This window comes from Zootoca vivipara, chromosome 6 (genome assembly GCF_963506605.1).
Source record: "Zootoca vivipara chromosome 6, rZooViv1.1, whole genome shotgun sequence".
Classification (NCBI taxonomy): Eukaryota; Metazoa; Chordata; class Lepidosauria; order Squamata; family Lacertidae; genus Zootoca; species Zootoca vivipara.
Window position 1 is genome coordinate 25878790 of NC_083281.1, and position 26583 is coordinate 25905372.

General features: G+C 46.5%; 1 protein-coding gene across 1 annotated transcript; it reads right to left on the reverse strand.

The window, feature by feature from the left end:
• Positions 1-2265: 2265 nt before the first annotated feature.
• LOC118086255 (uncharacterized) lies at positions 2266-21209 on the reverse strand. The gene is made up of 8 exons (XM_060275271.1): positions 21176-21209; positions 20682-20741; positions 18503-18709; positions 15765-15896; positions 14248-14400; positions 5802-5948; positions 4992-5126; positions 2266-2438 (listed from the first exon to the last, which is right to left on the reverse strand). The coding sequence occupies exons 1-8, from the start codon at positions 21207-21209 to the stop codon at positions 2266-2268; spliced, it is 1041 nt and encodes a 346-aa protein (XP_060131254.1).
• Positions 21210-26583: the final 5374 nt, after the last annotated feature.

The window sequence follows — 26583 nt, forward strand, 5'->3', positions numbered from 1 at the left end:
ATGGGCCATTAAGGGGAACAAAGGAAGCAGTTCTGTGGAAGATGGCAAATGGGTGGAGCTCCACCCTCCCTCAACTCTGGGTAGTTAGGAGGCCAAAACCAGGGCTGTGAACAGGAAGTAGAGTGGTGTGAGCTAGAAGAGAGGGGGGGGGAAGCAAATGATGTTTTCTGTTTGAATCCAAGGCTGTAGCTATGGGGGAAGCAAGCTCTCTTGGGTAGTTAATTCTTTGAACCTGCATATATGTGTAAACAAGCCATAAATCATAAATATACCACAGTCTCTGCTGTCTTTCGTTTCAAAGGAAACACAAACCCTGGGCCCTGCAATCTCGCACTGCTCAGAGATTGGGGCTGCATGCAACAATATCCATGGGCAAATTGTTTATCTCCTCAGGAAGCAATTCATAAATGAAATAAACATTTCAAAACACCTTGCTTCATATGGGCTTACACATCAGTACATGTTGGCATGGGATCTCGCTGGAGATCCAAAAACTGACTTAGACATCTCCTGAAGGGCAGATTCCCCAGGACTGGAGTCATGTAGCCGTGGGGTAAGAGGAGACGGTTTGGGGCAGAGAGCTGGGAGGTGTAGGACAGAGACGGCGGGCACCAGCACACTTCCTTACCGCTGCTCCTGCTCAGTTGACTGCAGGCCACGTTGTTGCAGAGTTTGTTGGCCACGGGGTTAGGAGGCGCGTTTGTGTCTGGGACAATGATTTCCATCCAGGAGGGACTAAGCAGGGAGACGGAGAGGAGGAGGAAACTGATGCAAGTTGAGGCAGCTGTGGTGGCTCGATATGGCAAGCTCACTCGGAGCCACTGGCAGGCATTGGCTGGGGGCATCTTCACTAGGGGGAAGAAGCAGCCACCAAGGACCACCGAGAACGAGTGGTTCCCAGAATCTCTGCACAGCAGTTAAGGCTCCTGCAGATACTTCTAGGCTGGCCTCAACTGCCGTGGAATCTTGACTTCCTTCACATCCTTGGGTTGAGGGGGTAGGAAGCGGCCTGGCACGGGGCTGATTTATTTACTGTGGTGGTGATTTATTTAAACTGTTTTTGATCTTGAATTTTACATCTCTGTTAACCTGCCCTGGCCCCTATCAGTGAAGGGCAGGTCTCAAATGTAATACTGGCATTATTGGTGATGATTGGTGGCGATGATAATGATAATTAATAATTGGTGCAGGGGCAGTGACTGAGAAGACTAAGCTGATTCCTGTCTGTCTTTTTTGGCCCAATGGTCAATCATATCTTACGGGTTGTATCCAATTTTATTCCTGCTCAGAGTAGCCCCATTGAAATTAATGGCCAGGACTAACTTTGTTGTTGTTTAGTCATTCAGTTATGTCCGACTCTTTGTGACCCCATGGACCAGAGCACGCCAGGCACTCCTGTCTTCCACTGCCTCCCACAGTTTGGCATCAATTCTTCGGCGATCAGCCTTCTTTATGGTCCAGCTCTCACTTCCATACATCACTACTGGGAAAACCATAGCTTTAACTATACGGACCTTTGTTGGCAAGGTGATGTCTCTGCTTTTTAAGATTCTGTCTAGGTTTGCCATTGCTTTTCTCCCAAGAAGCAGGCGTCTTCCAAGGTCTAACTAATGTCCATTAATTTCAGAGTGGGCCTACTTTGAGTAAAATTTACTTTGATACAGCCCTCATAGTTTTTAGTTTTATTTCATTTTTCATCATCATCATGATCACAGTTTCTATACTGTACTTCATCTAAGGGCCACAAGGCAGTTTAGAATATAAAACCACAATTTGTAGCATTTTACTTTGTGGTGTTTACAGAGGTTTAGTTATTTGCTATGATTGTTTTCCCCTTATACCTGTTCTTGATTTTTAGATGCAATTTTAATTTTAATTCCCCAAAGGATGCTTCATTGAATTGTCAACACATCTGTGGTGTGTGTATTTGCAATGTTTTTGTATTTGCTGTTTGTTTTCACCTACGTTGCTTGCTTTAAAATAAGCAACATATTCACTATCTAAACAAACAAACAAACAGAAAGACTGAAGACCAAGATTCATTTATTTAAGAATTTATAAACCACACTTTCATCCCCCCCCCCGCCCCAGCTGTCATTTAACAAGGTAGGATACAACTTACAAACCTCTGTTTACATCTTCTCTCCCTCCCCCACACCCCCACCCCCATCACCCATGCATGCACTGACAATTTCTGAACCACAAAAGATTGCTTGGGAGCCATATGCCCCCGACAAACACAACACAGACATGTGCCCCTCTCCATTATTTAGGAAAGGACCGCCTTGAAATAGACGTCTTTCCATCTGAATCATCCAAATAGCTCGTGGAGCTTGAGGTCCATGCTGAGGAGCTTGACATGGCTGTGGAGCTTTCTCCATCTGATAAGCCGGATCCGTGCACCAGCAAACGTTGGTGTGCCATCAGGCTGAACAAACCTACAGAGGGGGTGGGGAAGGGGAAGGGGAGGGAAGTGGCGGTAGCAGCACAAAGTGGTGAAGCAGCACATTATTTCATTTAGATACTTCACTTAGACTTTATTTTCTTATTCTTTGATCCCTTGTTTCAGCGATCTACTAAATGGTTTGCCTTGATCTGGAAGGAGACCTGAAACCTATTCAAGCAAAAAAAAGATGACACCAGCATAAGTTGCAAAAATCCCTGAGTAGGACTGACAGTTTGGAAATCCTGAGAATGAATCTGGCTCAAGTGAATTCTGCCCCAGACTTTGACATTCTGCATTTCCAGCACAGTTCCTGGATAGGGTGGAATCCAGATTAAAGACGAGAATTTCGGATTCCCCCTATCCCCGGACCTTGGGGAAAGCTGAAATGCCAGTATAGTATTTGTAACAAATGACGTAAATGTATAGTTTTCTTTGTGTTCTGTTGGTGCGTCAGCATAATAAAGGGGGGGGGATGCTAATATAGTTTCAGTGGCGACCTCACACTTTTGCAACTTCCTCTCTAGGCTATATCATAGAATCATAGAGTTGGAAGGGACCCTGAGGGTCATCTTGTTCAACCCCCTGCTTTGAAGTATATGCAGCTGTCCCATATGGGGATCGAACCCACAACCTTGGGGTTACCAGCACCATGAGCCATGCAGGCTCATATACTTATGAGAACTCTAACAGCATTTCTTCCAGAGCACATTTTATGTATTTCAAGTAAACTACAGTCCCCAAAGACACTTGGTGAGTGGAGCTATCACTGTGAAAGTGATCAAAGAGTAAAATAAAAAAATTACTACAGTAGCACTGAAAAATTAAAATTAAAAATTAATTTTTTTAAAAAATTTTTATTTTGCTTCGACTCAGACCAACACGGCTACCTACCTGATCAAAGAGTGTTTTGAATGTATGTTGTGGATGTGACCAAAGTATGCTGGGCTGTAAGATCAGGGTTTCTGATGGCAGGGAGGCTTCTAAGCATGTTCTAACTGAATGCACCAAGAAGCCCCTTTTGCCCCTTCATGCTCAATGTGCAGGCAGTCTGAACAGGAACTGGTGCACACAGGGGAGGAGATCTTGTGCCATCTAGTGTCCAGAGGTGGGAAATGCAACTCATCAAGGCATATATGAGCCCTTCCAGTCCTGACTCCAGTCTGTTTCATGGGGAGGCCGGCTCAGGATACAGTCCAAACCAAAGGCAAAACAAAAGAGAAGGGAAGGGAAACATATTCACTGAAGAAGGCAAAGCAAAGGGGGAGGGGGAAGCAGCAGGAACTGAATGACCTTGACTCTAAGAAATATACAGTGGTGCCTTGCAAGACGAATTTAATTCGTTCCGCGAGTAAATTCATTTTGCGAAACATTTGACTTGCGAATCGCGGTTTCCCATAGGAATGCATTGAAATGTCTTTCTTTCTTTTTTGCCCATAGGAACGCATTAATTAAATTTCAATGCATTCCTATGGGAAACTGCGATTCGCAAGACGAATTCTTTGCAAAACGAATTCGTCTTGCGAGTCACCATCAGATCGCAAGACGCATTCGTCTTGTGAAAAATTTATCTTGCAGGGTATTCGTCTTGCGAGGTACCACCGTACATCCATATTACAAAAAGAAGTAGATGCATGAAAATCATGGCCTTAGCATCAACACCAGGCATAAAAATGCAGAATGAGCATTAACAGGTAGCAAAATGCAGAGGAATGTGCAGATACAGGTGTCTCAAAGTCCAAAAGCGAAAATGGCAGTGGCCCTGAATGCAACTACACAAATTCTCAATAGGAATCAACATCAATGTGCCTGACACACATTAGGATAATAGGAATGAACTGATGCCACCCCAAAATGAACACCTTGCTGCCAGGCCTTTTAGTGAGGCTGGAACAGGGTTTTAGAACTGACAAGACAGCAGCTCCACGAGACACAGGAGTTGGATGCATAGCTTGTGTTGGGTACAGAAACTTGCATGGCAGCTCCTTCCCAGTTTAAGCAGTCATTCTAATTTCCTATTATTCCTCCCCAACGTACCACACTACAATCAGCCTATAACCTTATCCTCTTCCCTCACCCCTAGGGATGGAAGTATCAGTCAACTTTGGTTTCTTCTCAGTTTCTCCTTTTTTCCAATGTGACATTCAGTTCCCCACATTTCTGCAGCAATTTGCAGTAAAAAAATACAATAAAAATCTTAATGCATATTCTTCAATATTATAGAACAAATTCATCTTAATGAACACATTTTGTATGCAATTAACATGGTGCTGTTGTTGTTTGCAAGCGTGTTCTTCTAATACAATGCCTTTTTATGTATCATTTTCACTACATTTTTATGTATCATTTTCACTATTATATCCATTATAATGCACACTTTCCCCAAATCTATATGCATTTTTGAGCAAGGTTGTTTGGCTGAAGAACTGCATCGCAAAATTCGGATGTGCAAATTTCAAAGGACGTTTCTGTGTTTCAGAAACTTCAGATCTGACAAGAGTCATCCTTAAATGCAAACTGGACAGAATATCTCCCCCTCCTGACTCACCGCTTAAAATGAAGCAAGGGCAGGAGGTCCAGGCCATGTAAAAAGACAACAGGTACGTGATATTGCCTGTTCTGCTGATGGAGTGCGTGGAGATACGGATGGTGTAAATGCTCAGAGCTAAGAACACCAAGGCAGCTAGGGGGAAAACACAAGGACAAATTTAGTGTGTGGTCCCCTGGAATGTTTTAAGAGAGACAGCAGAACTGCAACAATCTGGCTTCTACGTTTTAGGCCAGTTTTTGGTTTGTGCCCCCTGAACTAAACCAAACTGTGCCCTGAGGAACTTGGGCTTTGCCAGGAGCTTATCTGAGTTTCCCCAGCTAAAGGAGAGAGAGAGAGAAAGTGGGTGAGCTCCTTTGGGAGAGAGCTTGACTATTGATATGCCCCAAGCCTAGTACCAGTGGTCAGCTGAGTTGGGCACTGGCTGAGGGTCCTCGGAGTTCAGAAAGCCCCCTCACTGGCACATCTCATGCTCTTCATTTTCCCCACCAGGAGGCAGAAGTCCTTGCTGCTCTGTTGCAAATTATTAATTAATTAATTAATTAATTAATAATAAATAATAATATACCACCCTTAATCGTAAGGTCGCAGTTCACAGAATAAAATACAGGATAAAAACAAGTAAATCATTAAAACAAAGCAGCAAAACAATAACCCCCACCCCATTCCCACACAAATGACCTGGCATTCCAACCTGCTGTCTGCCCACCCCCAAAACCAGGTTAGAGATGGACTGATTTAGTGTAAGCTCATTCTGTATGTGCCCTGAAATGCAACATTCTTCTACTTCTTTATATAATATATATATACCTGCAATCAAAGATCCCATTGCAGCAACCAGGTAGCGGTATATTGTGAAAGGGGAGGAGTAGCGGTAAGTGAATGTCATAAATGAGGCCCCAATAATTCCACAGAAAAGGGCTAAGACCAGGAGCGTCCGGGCACCATAGACATTGGCTGCAGTGGTGGGGCAGAAAACAAAGGAAGGCTTATTAGAGGTGGGGGGATAGCAAGGCCCTTCCATGGTCGCCTTCTCTCTCTCTCTCTCTCTCCCCCTCTCCCTCTCTCTCTCTCTCTCTCTCTCTCTCACACACACACACACACACACACACTCCCATGCCTCTTCCCAAACCCAAATTCTGCATCAAGGAAATGCACCTTTTATAGAAGGAAACCCTTTTCAGACCGAGAGCTCACTCCCAGTCCCTTCTGAGCAACTATCTCAGTTTCACCTTTGCGCAGTTAGGCCAGCTTCCACACACAGTAAGACCAACCATCACCCCTCTCTAGCCCAACAAGCAAGAGGTATTGCCACAGTTCAAGGACACATTCCTGCCAGGTGAAAAACACTCAAGAGGCACAGCAGGGCCACTGAGAGGTGTGGTCTAAGGAGAATGCTGAGGGCCAGACTGTGAGACGTAGAGGGCCACATTGGAAGGTATTGCAAGCCCCCCCATCCTTTCCCAAATCCAAATCATGCATTTAGGAAATCCACTCCACCCATAGCTGTCAAGCTTTCCCTTTCCTCGTGAGGAAGCCTATTCAGCACAAGGGAATTTGCCTTTAAAAAAAGGCGAGAACTTGACAGCTATGACTCCACCCCCACCCACCCCACACTAGTGCCATTATTTATCTTTTACAATTCAGCTGTGATATAGGCAGGGCACTTTTTTCCCCAGCCAGAACTCCCAGGAGCTCACTGCCGCATCTCTCAGGTGGGTGCCATTGCCATTCTAAGAGAACAAAGAAGAAGTTTGTGGTGAGCTCTAGTGCCTCTTTTTCTAGAAAATTAACACAAGGTAGGATGGGGAAAGGTGGCTTTTTATATCCTTCCTTATAGGTGGCCCTCTGAATGACTAATTCCTGAGTAAAAGAATCTGGGGCTGTCCACAGGTATGGGAAACTTACGTGAAGCGGCAATGAGATCGGAGCACACCTGTTTGATACAGACTTTCCAAATGCCGCTGTAGTAACTCTGCATCTTGGTCTCGACTAGGATCCAGTGGTGATCCATGACAGCGCAGACAAGCAAAAGGATAGTGAAGACTGTGAACCCTGTAGCCAAGACTTCGTTCCACCCCATAGCTCTGTCAGTAGGTCTGAGGGCTTCCCTTTATTTCGCCACCTGCTTTCTCCAAGCGGATTCCATTTCAAACAGTGGTTTCCTGACAGGGTTTCTCGACCTGGCCAGAAATGGCAATCTACCCCTGCTTCCACTCGATTTATGAAAAGCTCACAACCTGGAATCGTCAGCCTTCTCTTTAGAGTTGTCATCCCACTGCTGGTTCCATCGTTTGCTTCTTGGTTACCTTGACTACCGTGGAACACCCCATAGCCATCAGTAGGGTTTCTGTTGGCCAAGCAGGCCTGACTTAACTATCCAATGGGTGGGTGCATCTTCGCTGATGGGGTGCCATGGCTTTTAGGCAATCTTCACACCATACATTTAAAGCACCATGATACCACTTTAAAGTCATTGCTTTCCCCCAAAGAATTGAGGTAGCTGTAGTCTTTTAAGGGTGCTGAGAGCTCTCAGGAGACCTCTATTTCTCTAACAGAGCTACAGTTCTCAGAATGGTTTAACAATCAATCTCTCTTCACAGAGAACTCTGGGAATGGTAGCTCTGTGAGGGGGGGAGATCAACAACAACAAAACAGAATTTATATACCACACTTTATCAAAAGATCCCAAGGTAGTGTATAACATTAAGAATGTATTTTATGGAGCACAATTTAAAAGCATAATAAAAGACAGCATAATAATAAAATCACCATAATAGCGGGCCCCTCAGCCAGATTTAACAGGCCATATATTATTTAATGACCAAAAGGCCTGGGTAAGGCTGAATGTTTTTGCCTGGCACGTAAATACATGCAATGATGATACCAGGTGAGCCTCGGGGGAGAGTATTCCAGTTGGAGACTCACCACAGAAAAGGCCCGTTCTCCTGTTGCTAACATCTGAACCCCTTGGGGAGTGTGGACATAGAGAGGGGCCTTAGATAACAGATAATAGTTTGTATAGGGAGAGGTGTTTGTTTAGGTCAGGCATCCCCAAACTGCGGCCCTCCAGATGTTTTGACCTACAACTCCCATGGTCTAACAGGACCAGTGGTCAGGGAAGATGGGAATTGTAGTCCAAAACATCTGGAGGGCTGAAGTTTGGGGATGCCTGGTTTAGGTCCTGAGGTCCTGAATAGGGGGTCTCCTGACAACTCTCAGATCCCTTAACGAACTACCACTCCAAGAATTCTTAGGCTGTTCTTCCCTGACTGCTTCAAGTGGTATCATAATGTTTTAAATATATCATGTGAGTGTGGTTTTCGGACCCACTGAACTCCTCCAACCCAATAGACCAGCAATATGCAAAGCCTCCTTCCACATACCCCTTGCCTGCTCTAAATATGAATATTTATATTTAGTGCTTGTTAGCACATGGACAGTGACTTTCCTCATTAAGCAGTGTGCCGATCTTGCTTTCATCTCTCTCTCTCCCTCTCTCTCTCTCTCCTCCTCCTCCTCCTCCTCCTCCTCCTCCTCCTCCTCCTCCTCCTCCTCCTCCTCCTCCTCCTCCTCCTCCTCATGCCCATATATTTTAGATTGTAAACTCCTCAGGGCAGAGATCTGTGTAACTCCCTGAAGTGCTGTGCTGTACCAACAGATGTAATAACAGAAATGACACATTCCACATGTCTGGAATGAAGGGCTGATGCTTCTTTCCAGAGCACTGTGGTAGGTTGCCCAGGCTTGGTTAGGGATAGCCATCAGAGGTGAGCCAGAAGCCGGCAACCAGGAACTGTGGAACGAGCCAGGAATCAGTGAGCAAAGCACCAAAGCCAGGAGGCAGGATCAAGTGGCCAGACCTAGCCAAGGATATAAAAAGACCATGATGCTCAAGCACAGCTCAATTGCAACAGGAAGCATTTCATACCCGCTTCCTGTCCTAGAGGATCCATTGGGCAGGCTGGGTGGACATAGCCAGTCTAGGGTGTGAAGGTGCCTCACTGGGGACCTGCCCCCTTAAGTTCAGTGCACCACCACACAGGGGAGCTGCACAGAGATATGGCACCTACGGTGTACACATTTAAAGCACATGGCTTCTCCCAAATAATCCCGGGACCTGTAGTTTACCCCTTGCAGAGCTGCATTTTCCAGCAACCTTAACACACTACCGTTCTTTACAGTGGTGGGGAAATCACATGCTTTAAATGTATGGCATGGGTGTGGCCACAGACTTTCCTATCAGGCCTATTGCTGTGCTGTATCTCTTTTTTGACAATCGTGCACACTGCCCTCAGTTTTGGGACTGCAAAGTTTAAAAACCGTGTGCCCTGAATGGGGGGCAGTGCATAGATATGGGCTCATCTGTCGGTTTTGGTGTCTCACCACATCACCAATAAGCCTTACTTATTGGTGGTGTGGTGAACACCCTGATCTTACCATACCCACACTGGTGAGTTCCCACCACTGCCACCATTAGGTGTCAAAGTAGCATTGAAATCCATATAAAAGTTGAGGTGAAGTTTGGAAATGTTGAGTAAACCAGGTCACACACACAAATCCATAACAGGCATATTGGGGAAATGGGGAAATTCACCTGAAGGCTGCCCAGGGGTGGCCAATGTCTCCAAGGCAAACAGCCAGGTTGGGCCTCTTTGTTTGACAGGGAAACCTTACGGTGCAGATCAGAGGTGGGATTGTGCCTTTAGGAGGCAGTGTGTGGACATGTCCACTTGTAGATTCTGTCCCAAACCTTCTTCATTTTTCTTTCTTTTTTTCGTCCTGTCCCCCACACTTCCCAGAGATAACTGTGGCCTGACCCACAGAAGAATTAACCAGAGGCAGATTTTGGGCAGTGTTACTGGTTCCCCCACATGAAGCACTGAGCCCAGGGGGTGCAAAAACCAACACAGAAATTTGTAATGTGTCAAAGAACACACCATAATCCTGTTAAATATAATTGTTTAATTAAGAATGTGTATTGCTGAAAAGGTGTAACATGGGGAAATGCCACTGGAGTATACTAAGTGATATCTGAACTCCTTGATACTGGTAGGTAGCTGTGTTGGTCTGACGTAGTCGAAACAAAAAATCAAAAAAAAAAATCCTTCCAGTAGCACCTTAGAGACCAACTAAGTTTGTCATTGGTATGAGCTTTCATGTGCATGCACACTTCTTCAGATACACTGAAACAGAAGTCACCAGACCCTTATGTATAGTCAGAGTGTGGAGAGGGGTATTACTCAGAAGGGTGGTGGGAATGGGTGATTGGCTGATAAGAGTGGTAAACCTGTTAATGACTGTTAACGACTGCAATTGGTCTTGCAGGTAAAAGCAAGGGGTGAGATGGCTAAAGAAAGCTTTATCATGTATAATGAGATAAGAATCCAATGTCTTTATTCAGACCAGGTCTCTCCATGGTTTTAAGTTTGGTAATAAGTTGCAATTCAGCAACTTCTCTTTCCAGTCTCAGGGCCGTCTTAAGTATATTTGGCGCCCTGGCGCCGAGGTGCGATGGATCCCTCCGGCGCCCCTGCCCCGTTTCCCAGCGCGGCGGGCGGGCGGAGCTACGCGGCTGGAGCTGCACGGCTGGGGGGGCAGGCGGGCGCAGCGCACAGTGCGGCTGCCGGGGGTGCAGCTCCGTGGTGGGGGGCGGGCGCAGCTCCGCAGTGGGCGGGTGGGCGCAGCTGTGCAGCGCCCCCCTGGCGCCCTGCGCCACCCAGCCTAGCCGTAGGGCCAGCCCTGTCCAGTCTATTTCTGAAATTCTTTTGTAATAAGACAGCTACTTTGAGATCTTGTATAGAATGTCCTGGGAGATTGAAGTGTTCTCCTACTGATTTCTCTGTCTTGTGATTCCTGATGTAAGATTTATGTCCATTTATCGTTTGGCGTAGGGTTTGGCCTGTTTGTCCAATATAGAGAGCTGAAGGGCACTGTTGACATTTGATGGCATACACAATGTTAGAAAATGAGCAATTAAATAGTCCTGAGATGGTATGTTGGATGTTAGGGCCAGTAATGTTGTTGTCCGGGTGTATGTGGCAGCAAAGTTGGCATCTGGGGTTATTGCAGGCTCTGGTACCAGTGTCCATGTTAAGTCTGGTGGCGGTATTATTGTGGGTGAGTTGTTGTTTAAGATTGGGTGGATCAATTGTGTATGCCATCAAATGCCAACAGTGCCCTTCAGTCTGTTTCTCAGGCTCTGTGGGAGTAAGGATGAGTAAATGAGTCCCCTGAAGGGAGAGGAAATGACTTCTGGCAAAATGGAGGCTGTAAGGAGAGAGACTTTTGTTTATAGTTCTGTTTGGAATTATCTTTCCCCCCCAAGATGCTGAACCTGTGCTGGACTTGCGCAAGATATTGTATGAAATTAGTTTGATATATCATTTACTGTTTTTCTGTTCTGTTTTGAAGAAAGTTCTGCAAATAGAGTCTTGAGTAATATCTGATAGGTCTGGAGAATGTTTTGTTCCAAAAGGAGTCAGTTTTTATGTATCCAGTGGCTTCAAGCTGCACAATATTAATATCTGCAATAAAGCTCCCCTCCTCTCCAGACTGCTGAGATTTTCCCCGGGTGGCTGGGCTCCAAGAGCTGCAACCACTTCAGCCTTGAGCTGCAAATCACCCCTCAACCACCTCCATCCACCTCTGGTTCAAAGATTTTAGCCTTGCACAGGGCCGCTACATTATCAAAGTCCGCCCCAGGAGAATGGTAAAAAGTGTTGGAATGTTAAAAAGAGAGAGATGCACACACAAGTGTTTGCATTCCATGTTAGCATCTTTACCATATCTAAATTTCATAACAGTGGGTTTGTATGGAACAAATTTTCAAAGTAAATGCATCAAAATTAAGGGACAAAGTTCGGGCTCATTGACACCTACCTCTCACCCTTGCACTGCCACTCTCCCCAGGTAAACTCAATCTTTACCACCAAATTGGAATTGTTTTCAGCAGCAAAGAGTGGGGTTTTCATGGGGAAAGCGCTTGGGCAAAAATAAACAAGCAAGTAAAGCCCTTGGACTCGGACCCAGAAAGCCCAGAACTGTGGCTAGAAATGCAGAGCAAAGGACCCTTAGTCCCCATGTGGATATTCATTTTAATGGTTCAGCTCTCAGTAAAAAAAATAGCTTGGGGTTTGAAGAAGTAGGCTGACCTCCTGGTGCTTTTCTGTTACAGTAAATTTTGGATCTTGTGACTCTGCTTTATGGTGGTGTTCCCTGTTCACACCATTGTGGATTCAGGCAGGATGTGCAGGAAGCTCTTTGCATATGGTTATTCTTGCTTGGTTTTCTTTCTTGCACTCTGCATACTTAATTTTTTAAAAAATTAAATAAAATTCTCTCTCTTTTTTTAAAAAAGAAAAAACTGCATTCTGATATAACAAGATTTTCTGGATATTCCTTCCAGGGTATTTCTTCAGCGCCAGGGGAAGAAAAAGCTCCTGCATCAGAATCCTTAAATGTGGACATTCTAGATTGGTCCAAGACCAATGTGCTTCCACACTCTTCTATTTGACCAAGATGAGGCGACGTTGTTTTGGCGGGACATCAGCATGTGTACTACTGGTTCCCTCAAGTTCTATCAGCATGAAGAGGAGTACTGTTTGAGGCAGGGTGGGTTGGGGAGATTGGGGAGAACACAAGTTGTTGGTAGACCTATTTATTATTTTATTAATCATTAGCATTTCTAAGCAATGTACCTAAGAGACCAAACAGGGATCCAAAAAATAAAAAATAGAAAGCTATCATAAAACCAAACACTACCTTAAAACGACTCCTGGAATAAGAAGCCCATTGCCATGGGCCTGAAGTTCAGCAAAGAGGGCTCTGTCTCTAATGTCAGGTGGGAGGGAGTTCCACAGGTTTCGGCCCACAACACTGAATGCATCGTTTGCAGTTAGTTTCAAGCTGTATATCTGAGCCATGTCAGAGACTCCTCAAAGATCTTGGTGATCAGGCAGGGGTATAAGGGATTGGGTGATCCTTAACATATACCCAAGATGCTACAGGCCTTGTAAATCAGTGCAAGTGTTTTGAACTAGGCCCGGTAATCTATGCATGGCCAGTGCAAGCTTTTGAGCACCAGAGCTACGCGCTGGCGGTCATCGGCCCCCATCAATGCGTGCAAGGCCAGCTCTATCATCCTGAGGCAAAAGGAGGCAATTGTCTAAGGTGGTGGGCATGGCTGGGTGTGAATTTGGCCCCCAGGCTCTCCACTCACTCGCTGGCTCTCCCAGATTGTGCACGTGGCCAGGGCTGGCCACGTGTTTGGGCACCTGAGGCAAACCTGAGGTGCCCCCCGCCCCCAGCCAGGGAAGAAGGGGTGAGTGAAGATTCACATCAAGAACAAGGGAGAAACAAAGGTCTACATCAGGAACAAGGGGAAGAGGATACCAGCCACTCTGCCTATTCATCAAGAGTGGCAGGAGATCTGGCCTCCAAGGAGTGTGCCACAGCTGTTGCGGCCACCCCATCCCTTGGCGGTTGGATCTGCTGGATCCTGTTGCTTGAGGCGGTCGCCTAAACTTGCTTCATGGATGTGCTGGTTCTGCACACGTCTCTCCAGAACCAACTAGGGTTGCCAGACTCAATAGAGGACAGGACTTCTGTGCCTTTAATTGCCCTGCTCTCTTTTGAGTCTGGAAACCTTAAAGAGAAACCAGCAGACCCTTTGCTTGGAAATTAAACAAAGGGCCTGCTGGTTTCTCTTTAAGGTTTCCAGACTCAAAAGAGAGCAGGGCAGTTAAAGGCACAGAAGTCCTGTCCTCTCTTCCCCACTGCTCTGGCTCCTGCTTGCTCGCTCCCCTTGTTAACACTTTTGCAGCCACTAACATGTGGGTACCATTTGCCATGCCTTCAGCCTCAGGCTCCTCCTCCCCTCTGGCTCGCTCTGAGGCAAGGCTGGGGTTCTTCAGAGCAAGGCAGTTTGAGCAGGTACGTCCAGGAGAGTGCCTGCTGCTGCTGCTGCTGCTGAAGTTTTGTCGCTGTTCTTGGAATTTCATGCCTATGCTTTTAAGCTGTTAAATATTTAAAAAGAATTTCTAGCCCCCAGGGATGCCAGCTCCTTCCCAATATATTTGGGATGGGGCAGAGTCCCTTCAACATCTACCTGTAAAAAGCACAGAGGCAAAATGCAAAGCCAAGCATGGCGTGGCTTCAGCAGCCGGCTCTTCTCTTTTCTCCTCTCCCTCCCTTCTGTCTTCCTCCTCCTCCTTTCTGCATCCCCCGTATATCAGGGCACAAAAGGAAAACTCACTGTTTGTCAGGAACAGGAAGGCGGCCAAGCAGCCTATCACAAAGGACCAGGAGAGATACTTTGGAGAGGTAGTATAAGGGACTGGGCTGTCAAAGGGGCTGTTGGGTGAGATTGACGTGCCGTACAACACCATGGTGACCAGTGAAACGATTCCTGTGGGTACGAAAAAAGAGCACTCAGCAGCAGGCCCTGACAAAAACCCTTTTCCTGCAGGGAGTTGCCATACCCTGCAGTATGCTATTCGATGCACCGAATATCCTTGGCCCACATTTAACATTTCACTCAAACAGGAAGGGGAACCCCAGGTCTGGAGGCCAACAGCATCCCTCCAGGCCACTCTATCTGCCCCATCCCCAGGACACCCCTTACTGGTGCTGCTTCACACCCTCCTCGAATGCAATTGCCCGGCTGGAATGCATTTTTGAACTCTGACCATGCTTCTTGCTCACCTGGCTGGAGGATAGAGAGTTGTGAGGGTGGATCTACACTCATGGTTTATAACGTTAAGGAAGCGTTAAGGAATCGGTTTCATAATGCCGACAGACACATTACGTTCTGCCTTTAACGTTCATAATGCGTCATTGAAATGTGACACCAGGGGGCAGTGCCCACCACTGGCATGGCGTTCCTGGAAGACTGCCCAGAAGCATAGGAGCCAATTCCTAGGAGCTGTGGTCCTTTTGCTCCCCCCCCCATAAAATATTGGAGGGGGACAGTTCCCCCCAAATAAGTTGATGGCCATTGCCATTCAAATGATGTGTGTGTACTATGTCTTGTGATTGATTTTGCAGGCAAGGCTTACCTGCCCTCCCAGAAATACTCTGGACCTCAGTGGCCTTTGGACTGAAAAAAAAGTTCTCCATCTCCTTGTTTCCTCTAGAACAATGTTTTGCTTTCCCTCTGTCTGCTAACATCCTACTTGTATAAATTTCCTAATATCCCAATATTCTACTTATACTCTCGCTAGCAGACCAAGTAAGGGGAGTCAAGCTGCGAGCAAGCTAGATGTTTGCAACTTTTCCTCCCCTCTTTGCCTGCTGAAGAGGCTGGTCGCTGGTGAAACTCTTAAGCCTTACTTGGGTGTTATATAAATTGGGAAATAAAACATAGAATCATGGAATTGTAGAATTGGAAGGGACCATGAGGGCCATCTAATCCAACCCTCTGCAATGAAGGAATATTTTGTCCAATGCGGGGCTGGAACCAATGGCCCTGAGACATTAGCCCTATCACATCCAAGGCTATCGGGAGTGCAGCAATTACGAGGCAATAAAACTGGGAGGGTCATCCCAGCACTGAATAATGCTCACTTACTTAACAGGGGAGCTGTAAAGATCACAATAAAGCAATGCGGGCATAGTAGCACTGAAATATTAATAATAATAATAATAATAATAATAATAATAATAATAATAATAATACCTTTATTGTTAATGTACAACCTGTGTACAATGAAATTAACCGAGTATTACACAAATGCTAAGGGAAAATCATCAGCCTTTCAGAGAGAGCTGTACCTGTGCATAAATTGGCGACAGCTGGCCACCTGGATAGCCTTAAGGTGGTGCTGGACAGCAATGTGCAGGCAGTTGCCACCAAGCCAAAGACTGTGCTGACTGACATCAAGATTCTGGTGGCCAAGAGGATTTCTGGGGAGAATCAAAGGTGAGTGATGCTGAAAGACAGACGTGTAAGAGAATTGGTTCTTAGCATTACAGTACAGTAGGGAACAGGGGGGTCATTCAAATTTATTTGCATCTTAATAAGGAGCTCCCTAACGCGCACTCCTCAACCCAGCGTGGAATCTGAAACACAGCTGTCCTTTACAATCCCCACTCCTGTGAATTTTGCAGCACAGTTCTGCAGCCAAAGAATGAGCACAGAAAAGCATTTTTAAAGGGAGATTGTGCCAAAAAAAATCCAAATATTACTGCAAGTACACAGGTGCCAGGGCTGGAGTCAGCCCAGCATGTCAGCAGGAAGAGGCAGAGTCAATTGTCAGTGAAGTTAACTCTTTATTCAAGGAAACGGCAGACACCTCAGCAACCCTTCCCAGCAGGTCTTGCCTCTATGGAGCAGTTGCCAGGGCTGAAGGGCCTTTCACCCTTTCTAAGGCTTCTCCTCTCCCATATGTTTTCCATGCAGTCTCAAACTGTGTCTGCGCACCACTGGCCACTGTTCTGCTCTCATTATTCTGCATGTTCTCGGAGACCAGAGGGGATAGGGGATTGTTGCAGCAGGAGAGGGCAATTCTTCAGCAGCCTCTGCTTCAGCTTTGGAGTCTGAACTTCTCCCTGTCACAGGCTCTTGCTGCTCACTAAACCCTGTTGCCCCCCCAGCATCCAGCCCCTTCTCCCAATCCCCTCCCTCTGACCTCTCCCCAGTGTTTCACCACCAATCCCCTGGCTCTGAGCATTCCTCCTCTGTCGTTTCCCTTGGGAGTTCCCCGGCTGAAGCCTCCAACCGCTCTTTGTCATACAGCCGCTCCCTGACAATGGTGTTGGCCCAAGAAATTTTGCTACCTGAGGCAAAGGACAAGATGGCATCCCGCTCCTGTGTGCCAATCAGGCGGGCACCTCAATCTTCCTTCAACACTGGCAATAGGAAAGTGTTCTTCACTACCCCTTAGGGCAGAGCGGTCCAACTTTTCATACCAAGTGGGCCACAAGGGTACTTCAAACCTGCAGGCCACACACTGCCATGTCACACGGCAGGTGGGGAGCCCTCTCCCTGCCTTCCCAAAGTGGGCTAATTGTGGTACCAGGCTTTGGGAAGGAAGTGGGAGACACTGGCAGGATCCTAGAAACCTCCCACCTTGTTCCCAAAGTGGGGAAAACACTAACTAAGCCAAGGGCACCAACTTGCGTCATGTTGCATACGCCGCAGCGGCACCTAGGCCGCCCATTATAATGATCTCTGGCAGGCAAGCAGCCTGATAAGCAGTAAGGACTCTTTGTCAGTTTTATATAAGTTTATTTACAATAAAACACATCCAGAGCATGGTGTTCTGCCTGCTCTCATTAACCTTAGTTGCTCAGTCTGACTCATTGTCCCTCCCCCAACAGGAAGGATGCTCAAATCCCGCCTTTCTTCTCCTTCCCTTCTGTTGCTCTCTGATTCTCTTCAACCTCCTCGTATGGGGACTGAATGGCCGGCCTGTCTCTTCCCCAGAAGACACAGCCTCCAACTCTGGTTTATCTGCTGGTTGCCTGGCAACACTTTGGCCGACTTCCAGCTCTTCCTCTCTTTGGGAGCTAACAGCTTGTTCCCTGGGAGTGAGGGGGGCCAGGCTGTCTTCTCTAAACTCAGACAACTCTCATCCCCAGAGGCAGCCCCTTGCTCACTCAGCTCAATTTCTGAGGCTGACTCTTCTGCTGCGCTCTGGGGGGGGGGCGTTCCTGACACCCATGAGGCCTCAGATGTGACATCTGGTGCTTCGCAAGGCACCGGAAGTCACATTGGATGCCCCACGCATAGCTGCCAAGTCCGGGTCGTAAAGATCCGGGATCGGCAGTGCGCGCATGACCGGAAGTTGCGTGACGCAACTTCCGGTGGCGCTTCGCCCTTCTATGGGCATCAGAAAATGGCGGCGCCGGCGCCAGAAGTCGCTTCCGCGCATGACCGGAAACACGTAAAAGCAACTTCCGGCGCCGGCGCCGCCATTTTCTGATGCCCATAGAAGGGCGAAGCGCCACCGGAAGTCGCGTCATGCAACTTCCGGTCATGCGCGGAAGTGACTTCCGGCGCCGGCGCCGCCATTTTCTGGTGCCCATAGAAGGGCAAGCGGCACCAGAAAAATGGCCGGGTAATTCTCCTCCATTCATAGCTGCCAAGTGTCCCGATTTAAGGGACAATACCGGGATTTTCCGCTAAACGGGAGACCGCCGGGAAACGGTAAGAAAAAAGGGGTTTTCCCGGCGGATACGGGATACTTGGCAGCTATGGCCCCACGGTGCAGGGGATGAGCACCCATGGCCACTTATAGTTGATGCCGGTAAACTAAGCTTTCCCCGGCCTGCCAAAACAGGCCTTCAGGACTGCATAGTGGACCACCCTGTCTTAGGGGGTGCAGGAGCCTCTGTAGCCCCACCCTACATCACTTTCCCACTCCTCCTCCCTTGCCATTCACTGGAAGGGCCGGACCTGGCAACACATTTCCCCAGTCCTTGGGTCGGCGAAGTTCAAAGACCAACCCAGGTGCACTGCTGGGGGGGGGGAGATGGAGGGAGGCAGGGAGGGAAAGGGGCTGCCTTACTTGAGTTCAGCCTAATTCTCTTGCATCTTCTTTTTATGCAGATGTTCCAGAGGCCCAAATTGGTGACGAAATTCTTGTGGAAGATCTCAATCCAGAACGGAGAGAGAAGACTGATAAACAAACAGACCAGGCCAACGCAGCTGAATATTCTGATGAAGAACTTGTACCGGAAGGATAAATGGCTATCTTCAGAACGGTGGGTGTCTACTGAGAGTTGGGATGGGAAGGGGTGATGGAAGTGAGATGTTTTAACCCCCGTCTAACAGGCCAGCAGCACCAGCTCATCCATAAAACATGGTTCGTGAAAACATTAAATTCCAACCCCCCACGTCAAAAACATAAGCAGCAGCAGCATTCTAAATAGTGTACTAACATCCAATGCTAGCATAGAATCCTATGCTAGGATGTCAGGCACCAGGCACCTTCATTATGGAAAAGAAGAGTCTTGCATCCTCTCTGGAAAGGTCTGCTCATATGATGATGATGATGATGATGTTCTATTTTTGACAGTGTGACTTGTGAACTGCTCTGGAATTTGTAAGTATAAATCGAACTAAAATAATAATCTGTAGGGTCACCAGCCTCATATAACCAGCATGCTTGAGCCTCAAGTAACAGCAAAGGATCCAGGAGTAACCCCAAGCTGCATACCCGATCCTTCACAGGGAGTGTAACCCTACCAAGAGCAAGCAACTTCCCATTCATCTGGTCTAGGGAACCACCCAGTAATAGTGCCTCAGTCTTATCTGGATTGAGCTTCAGTTTATTGGCTCTCATCCAGTCCATTACCAGGGCAAAACAATGGTCCAAGTACCTGCAGATGTAAAGGAGAAGCAGAGCTGTGTGTCATCAGCATAGTGCTGACAACATACTCCAAACCTCCGGATGACCCCACCTAGTGGTTTCATGTAGATGCTAAAGAGCATAGGGAATAAAATCAAACCCTGAGGAACCCCCGGTTGAAGGCTTCACAGGGCTGAACAGCTCTCCCCAAGCATCACCCTCTGAAAATGACTCAAGTAAGACCAGAGCCACCACCAAGCAGTGGCTCCCAGCCCTAACTCAGACAGTTGCTCCAGAAGCCATTGAGAGGTTTGATGAGAATTAACAGGAACACATCTCCCCTGTCTCTCTCCCAAGAGAGAGACATCATACATACATCATACATCATACAGGGCAAACAAAGCAGTTTCTGTGTCTAAACCAGGCCTAAATCTCAACTGAAATAGATCTAGAAAATCAGTTTCCTCCAAGAGCTCCCAGGTGTAGTCCCTGACCATCTGCTCATTTCTGTTCCTTTCCTCTGGCCTCAAGTGATGGGCTCCTGGTGAGGGGCTCAAACTGCTAACCCTCTATCCGGGCTGCTTCCTCCTGCTGTCTTCCACCAAGCTTTCCTCCAAGCTCAAGGGGGCCTACAACATGAGCCTCATTTCCCCATAGACAATCCTCCAGGGACCACATAGCAAAGGTGGGCAGGAACTGAGGCAAAAGTGGGCAAAGCAACAGGTATTGTACTTCACTCTTTATAGTAGGCTGCGCTGCAGTCACCCAAGGGTCAGTGGTTTGCATATATACAAAGTCCATTCATCTCTCTCCAGACAAACAAGAGGCATGGTCACAGCTGAAGAGCACATCCCAGCCAGGCAAAAGCACTCAAGGATGGGCTGTAGATTAATGGCAGGATATCTGCTATGCATACATATGGTGCTACTTCCTAGGGTTCTTTGGGGGGAGCCATTGCTGTTTAAAGTGTCATGGCACTGCTTTAAATGTATAGCGCAGATGAAGTCATAGAGAGAGGATAGACAGTCAGACAGACAGACAGAACCAGGCAGAGGGCCTTCTTGGCAGTGGCACCCTCCCCAGGGAACACCCTCCCATCAAATGTCAAGGAGGTAAAGAGCTACACAACTTTTAGAAGACGTCTGAAGGCAGCCCTGTACCAGGGATGTTTTTAATGTTTGGCTTTTTGATTATGTTTTTTTAATGTGCTGCAAGCTGCCCAGAGTGGCTGGGGAAACCCAGGCAGATGAGTGGGGTATAAATAATAAAATTATTATTTTATCACAAGATCTATTTCATTTTATACTTCTGTATCTAAGACACATTAAATAGTGGGCACATTAAATAAATGGAGATGTCTCCATCAAAATCTTTTGTGCTGTTCATACTTACTTACTTTTCCCCAAAAATTGCATCTTTAAGTGGTGGGAAAGCTTCACAAACACAGCAGAGGCACCTGTCAAGAGACACAACCAAAGGAAACTTGGGATCAGCTTTCAGCAGAGAGATTTTAGCACTGGATAAAAACAGAGCGGAGGCCAAAGCTCTTAAAATAATATTTGTAGGCACAAATGTTGGGTCTTTGGGTTGGCTGGAGGGTGAAAAGCTTCTGAAAGGTAGACCAACTACTGCAATTCTCTGCTGCTGCTGCCACTCAGTCATACGGTTCTAGAGGCAGCAGTAGCAATCATGTAGGCCCCTAATGCTGAGTTGTTGCTTTTCTTCCTGTGCAGATGATGAGTCCAGAATGAGGGTAGAGCAAGGACTTTCTTCTCCTGCTCTCACTCTGACATCACCATCCTGAAGCCAATTCTCATGCATTGTGGATTTTTGAGATGGTATTTACCTTTTCCCACATGTGGCAGTTGGTAATCCCTGCTGTAGGGGTACCCAGGAAGACCTCTGTGGGTACATGTGTGCCCATGGGCGCCACATTGGCGACCAATGTAGAGGAGGGCTGTTCTAAAATAGTATCTATCCTTGTCATACATCTGTTTCCCGCTGTGGCTATTTTTCTGGTTCCTCTCCACTTACCTGCCCTCTGTTTCCCATGTATGTGACTTAGGCTTGCTTCTTAGATGCTTGCTTTCATCCTCTCTAGGGTCAGCAGTTCCACTGGCCACAGTAACAAGCTCAGTGGGATGCACCCCTTTTTCTTCAGAACCTCCCCAGCTCAGCTCAGCTTTCTGGAATCTCCTGGCCAGGTTCCAAATGTCTGTAACTGCCATAGAACCTTCTTCACCCACCAGGCTCTCAGAAGAACTTCTCTCCACAAGAGTAGGCTTGGGAGTCAGTGGCCCAATTTTGACCCTCCAGGCCTCCTTATATGGCCCTGGGGACTCTTTCCAGGCCACACTCCCTCCTCAGCCCCCACACCCACACACAGACCCAACTCCCAATATGACAGCTTTGCAGTGGAGGCTGGTCCAGTTGGGCAAATGGGCCACTGCCCTGCCAATCTCAGTGTGCCCTCAACCAGTCCCCACCTGTCTACCTTTGTACAGTGGTACCTCACAAGACGAATGCCCTGCAAGACGAACTTTTCGCAAGACAAATGCGTCTTGCGATCTGATGGTGACTCGCAAGACGAATTTGTTTTGCGAAAAATTCGTCTTGCGAATCGCGGTTTCCCATAGGAATGCATTGAAATTTAAGTAATGCATTCCTATGGGCAAAAAAAGAAATTTCAATGCATTCCTATGGGAAACCGCGATTCGCAAGACGAATTTTTTGCAAATTGAATTGACTCGCGGAACGAATTAAATTTGTCTTGCGAGGCACCGCTGCATTTGCAACCAGTTCAGTGTTAGGATATCCTACTCGTGAGTAGGATCCTGGCAGAGACACATGCCTGACTGGCATGTTCTCTCCCTCCTGGTCGATCGTTCGGGAGCTTCAAAGGCTTTCTCCAGCTCGAACATCACAGCGACTGATGCCAACTGACACCTGCACACTTACGGATCTGCAGAGTTTGCACAATTGCGTAACAGAACTCAGCATTTGGCTATACGTTTATTGACATATAAACACACATGGAGCACTGCAGCATGGCTCCCTCTCTCTCTCTGGCATCAGGCAGCAAAGAGAAAGAACAAAGGACAATAATCCCACTTCAGGAAACACAGTAACACAAACATCCTGTTTTCATCACTTCCCACTGTGGAATGAAAACATATACCATCATGTGATGGACAACAATCCCATGACAGCAAACATGGGGAATGAATCTCTAACATTCAGATGGGTGGAACTGCCTGTCAGCTTCCTCCCCCTCAAGCTCAATGTTGCCCTTGTAGAACTTAGCAGGCAGAAGAACAGGCACAAAATTAGAGTGAGTTGGCTCTGGCTGTCATTGGTTCTGGCGCCAACTAATGTTGGTCTCCTTTCCTTCTGCCCTACTAGACCCCATGGGCACCAGCCAGCCCTGCGTTGTAGTGGTGGGTGGGTGATGGAGCAGCTTGTGAATGGGGATCAAGCAGTGCTGTCAACTTCCCCTTTTTTGCAGGAAATTCCCTTATTCAGTGCCCTTATCCAGGAGTTGACAGCCCCATAGGATTCCTTATCTTCAAATCCAGGGGTTGACAGCTATGGGATCAAGCTTGGCTCCCATCGATGGTGTCAAAATCGAAAACATGTGATGCCGTCACACCACCGGTTTCTCAACCTCGCTTCCTTAAGTATGGCCAGGAAATTCTCTCCCATGCCACACCACATGTTTTGTAATGGTAGACATTACCAAGAGAAAGAGAGACTAGAGCCATAGCCTATGACAAGGGTGTCCAGGTGTCCTACTTTTCAGCGGACGGTCCTCCATTTGAAGGTGCTGTCTATTTGAAGGACTGACCAACCCAAGTCTGGTTTAGAGATAAAGAACCATCAAAAGGGGGAGATGCAGGAGGGGCCTTGAAGTTTCAGACTGAGCAGGCACACAGATCACCTGGTCTTACTCACTGCAATAGGACGCATTGTGACTCTACTTAATAGATACCCATTATTTCTAAGTTTGCAGCTGTACATATAAATTGGTGTGTGCCGGATTTCTGCAGATTTGTGTCCTCATTTGTCCTGATGATACATTTCCTCTTTCGGGGGTGATCTGTGAAGATGAGAAGGTGAACAAACCCCCAGATATGGGGACAGAGTTGGCATTATTTGTGTCCATGGCTGCTTAGATCACTAGTCTAAGTAATATAAGCATATGATTGGTTGGTAAGCTTTATTACCCACCCTTTGCCAGGGTGGGTGACAGCAAACACAAAACTCGATTTTAAAATGGATAAAAATCACTGCAATTTTAAAACACACAATACCGTTCCAGGATGGAACACAACAATATAAATTCAGCTGGGTCATGAAAAACAAAATATTAATTTTTAAATTGTTCATCTTAAGCATGTGACAAAAACTGTATTCTGAAGATGCTAGACGCCCCTCCAAAAAGAGGAAATTCCACAATTTAGGGGCTGTCATGGAGGAAGTCCTCTTTGGGCTGCTATTCTCTGCCCTTCTGAGGGTGATGCAACTACCAAATAAGCCCCCACTGCAGAGCTTAATGCCTAAGACAGTCAGTTAGGGATGGGTATGGTCTTTCAGATATTTAATTGCTACTTCAGATGTAACAAATGCACAAGCTGAGCAGCTCCTATGGCTCATGAGGCCTTTCCAGGCACTCCCCAGACACTTGCGAGCATATATTCGTAACAGGAAAGACTAGGAACCTGCTTGGTCCTTAAATCAGGAACTAGTCTTCTCTGTATCATTCCAATTTTAGTATATGTGCTGCTGAAGGTGAGTACCAGAAACTGAGTTTCTCGAGACACTAGATTATGCATCCAGCACCACGCTTTTACACTTTTGCAGAATTGCAGCAGCCTTGTACACCATACAGAGATTTATTTATTTATTTTTTTAAAAAGTAATCAAGTGGTTTATAAATGCATATAAACAAATAAATAGATGGAGGTCACTTGGCACCACGTAGCTGTATAATGGCCAATGGGTTCATGGAATAGCAGACATATTTTTTTTAAAAAAAATGACTTCAGTTGCTTTCATGGAAGCTGGGGAATGCCAGGAACAAGCAGGAAGAGAGGTGATGTGTGGAATGCAGTGGTGGACTTCTTCAAATTTCAGCAGCGCCATATGCAACACCAAAATTCAATGTCCCCCCCTGCCTCTCGCCTTCCATTCTAAGTCATTGTTGCGGCACCCCCTGTGGCGCCTTCTCGGCTCAGCACCCAGTGTGGGAGAACCAGCCGTGCTCCCCTAAATCTGCGTCTGTGGAATGTGTGTGACATCACTGGAAGCATCACAAAGGCAGGCATGGAAACATCAGCTGGTGGTCGCTAGGTGACCAGCACAGAGTGAAGGAGGCCTCGAATCAGTTGTTTACTGTGTTCTCTGATGCCAAAGGTCCGTAACAACTCCTGGCAGAGATGATAGTGACTAAGAAGTGTTTGACAATACATAGGATCCCAAGATCCATTGCCAGATTGCCTGCTTTCTTGTCCCTGGTAAGCAGGACACAGTAGGCAAGGCTCGAACACAAACAAACGGTTCCTTTATTGTTCTTTCTTCTGACTCCTGCTTCGATCTCGCCTCCCTTCTCTTTCTCTCACCATCCTCTCATTCTTCCTGTGGGGTCAGGTGTGGGGGACCTTTGGCTCTCTGGATGTTGCTGAACGGCCATTCCCATCACCCCTGGTCATGGGCCACACTTGCTGGGGCTGATGGGAGTTATAGTTCAGCAACCTCTGGAAGACCAAAGGTCCCTCACACCTGTACTGCAGCTCTCAAGAAAAATACAAAGTTGGAAAGGGTTACAGTCATAGCTGCCAAGTTTTCCCTTTTCTCACGAGGAAGCCTATTCAGCATAAGGGAATTTCCCTTAAAAAAGGGGAGAACTTGGCAGCTATGGTTACAGTAAGGATGCAACAGCAGGAGAGGGATATCATCACCATCATCTTGATATCCCTTCTTTATTCAGAAGGGACTCAAGGTGACTTACAGATAAAACAGAAACAGCTAAAAGCATATATTAAAAACAGTCATTAAAAAGCTATTAGACATTATTAGAATTAAAACTGTCAGTCAGTCAGTCGGTCTATCAACAAATTATTGTTGTTGTTGTTGTTGTTAGCTGCCCATCTGACTGGGTTGTCCCAGCCACTCTGTTTTGTTTTGTTTTAAATTTATTTATTTGGTTTTTCATATTACAGTTTTACAATCACATATCCCACATTCAACTTTAAAATAAGATTCCAAAGAATCTCCTGGACTTCCCTCCTCCCCTTTGTGGGTCCTGTTGTTAGTCATTTCCTCCTGCACCTTTTATAATAATCCAAATCTTTTATGTCTCCATTATATCCAAAATTCACCATTAATCTACAAGTGTTATTCCAATCGTACTAACAATTTTAACTGTTTACAATGGTTTTATACTAAATAAATTGGAGTCCTTGGAGAGTTGAGAAAATCAAATGAAAATATTCCAAGAGCTCTGGCCAGGTAATAGATTAAATTTTAGAAAGTTTTAAGTTGAGAATAATAAGACAAAATCCAGTAGCAATCCAGTTTTTAGAAATCCAGGACAAGGCCCTGTTTGGGTTTATTCTTCATCAGCTCTAGTTTCATAGTTTCAAGGTCAAAGCGTACCATTCAGAATAAACCCAAACAGGGCCTTGTCCTGGATTTCTAAAAACTGGATTGCTACTGGATTTTGTTTTACAATGGTTTTATAGACAAATTATAAATTTCCCCCATTCTTTCTTAAAATTTTGGTCTTCCTGATTTCTGATTCTTCCAGTCATTTTTGCCATTTCGGCATAATCCATCAACTTAATCTGCCAGAGTGGCCCCAGCCACTCCGGGTGCCTCCCATCAAAATAATAAATGCTCACTGCCATCGTACCAATCGCCACCATGAAAGCCTTACTGTTCTCTTAGGATAGCTTGATGTGGGCTTTCCTCTTTCCTCAGATCCTTGCCAAGATATGCTCGGCATCCTTCTACAGAAGCACCTACTGCACCTTGTGCTTCATCAACTTCATGCTGCTCATGAATGTCATGGCAACTCCCTTATGGCTCCGGCACGACTATGTGGACGGCTATTTTGTTTTCGGATTGTGGGCCATATGCAACCATCATCTAGAGTGTGATGACATTTTTCTCCCCGTCAATGGTGAGAGACAAAAGTTTGTTTTCCATTTTCTTGAGTCTTTTCGGATTGTGGGCCATATGCAACCATCATCTAGAGTGTGATGACATTTTTCTCCCCGTCAATGGTGAGAGACAAAAGT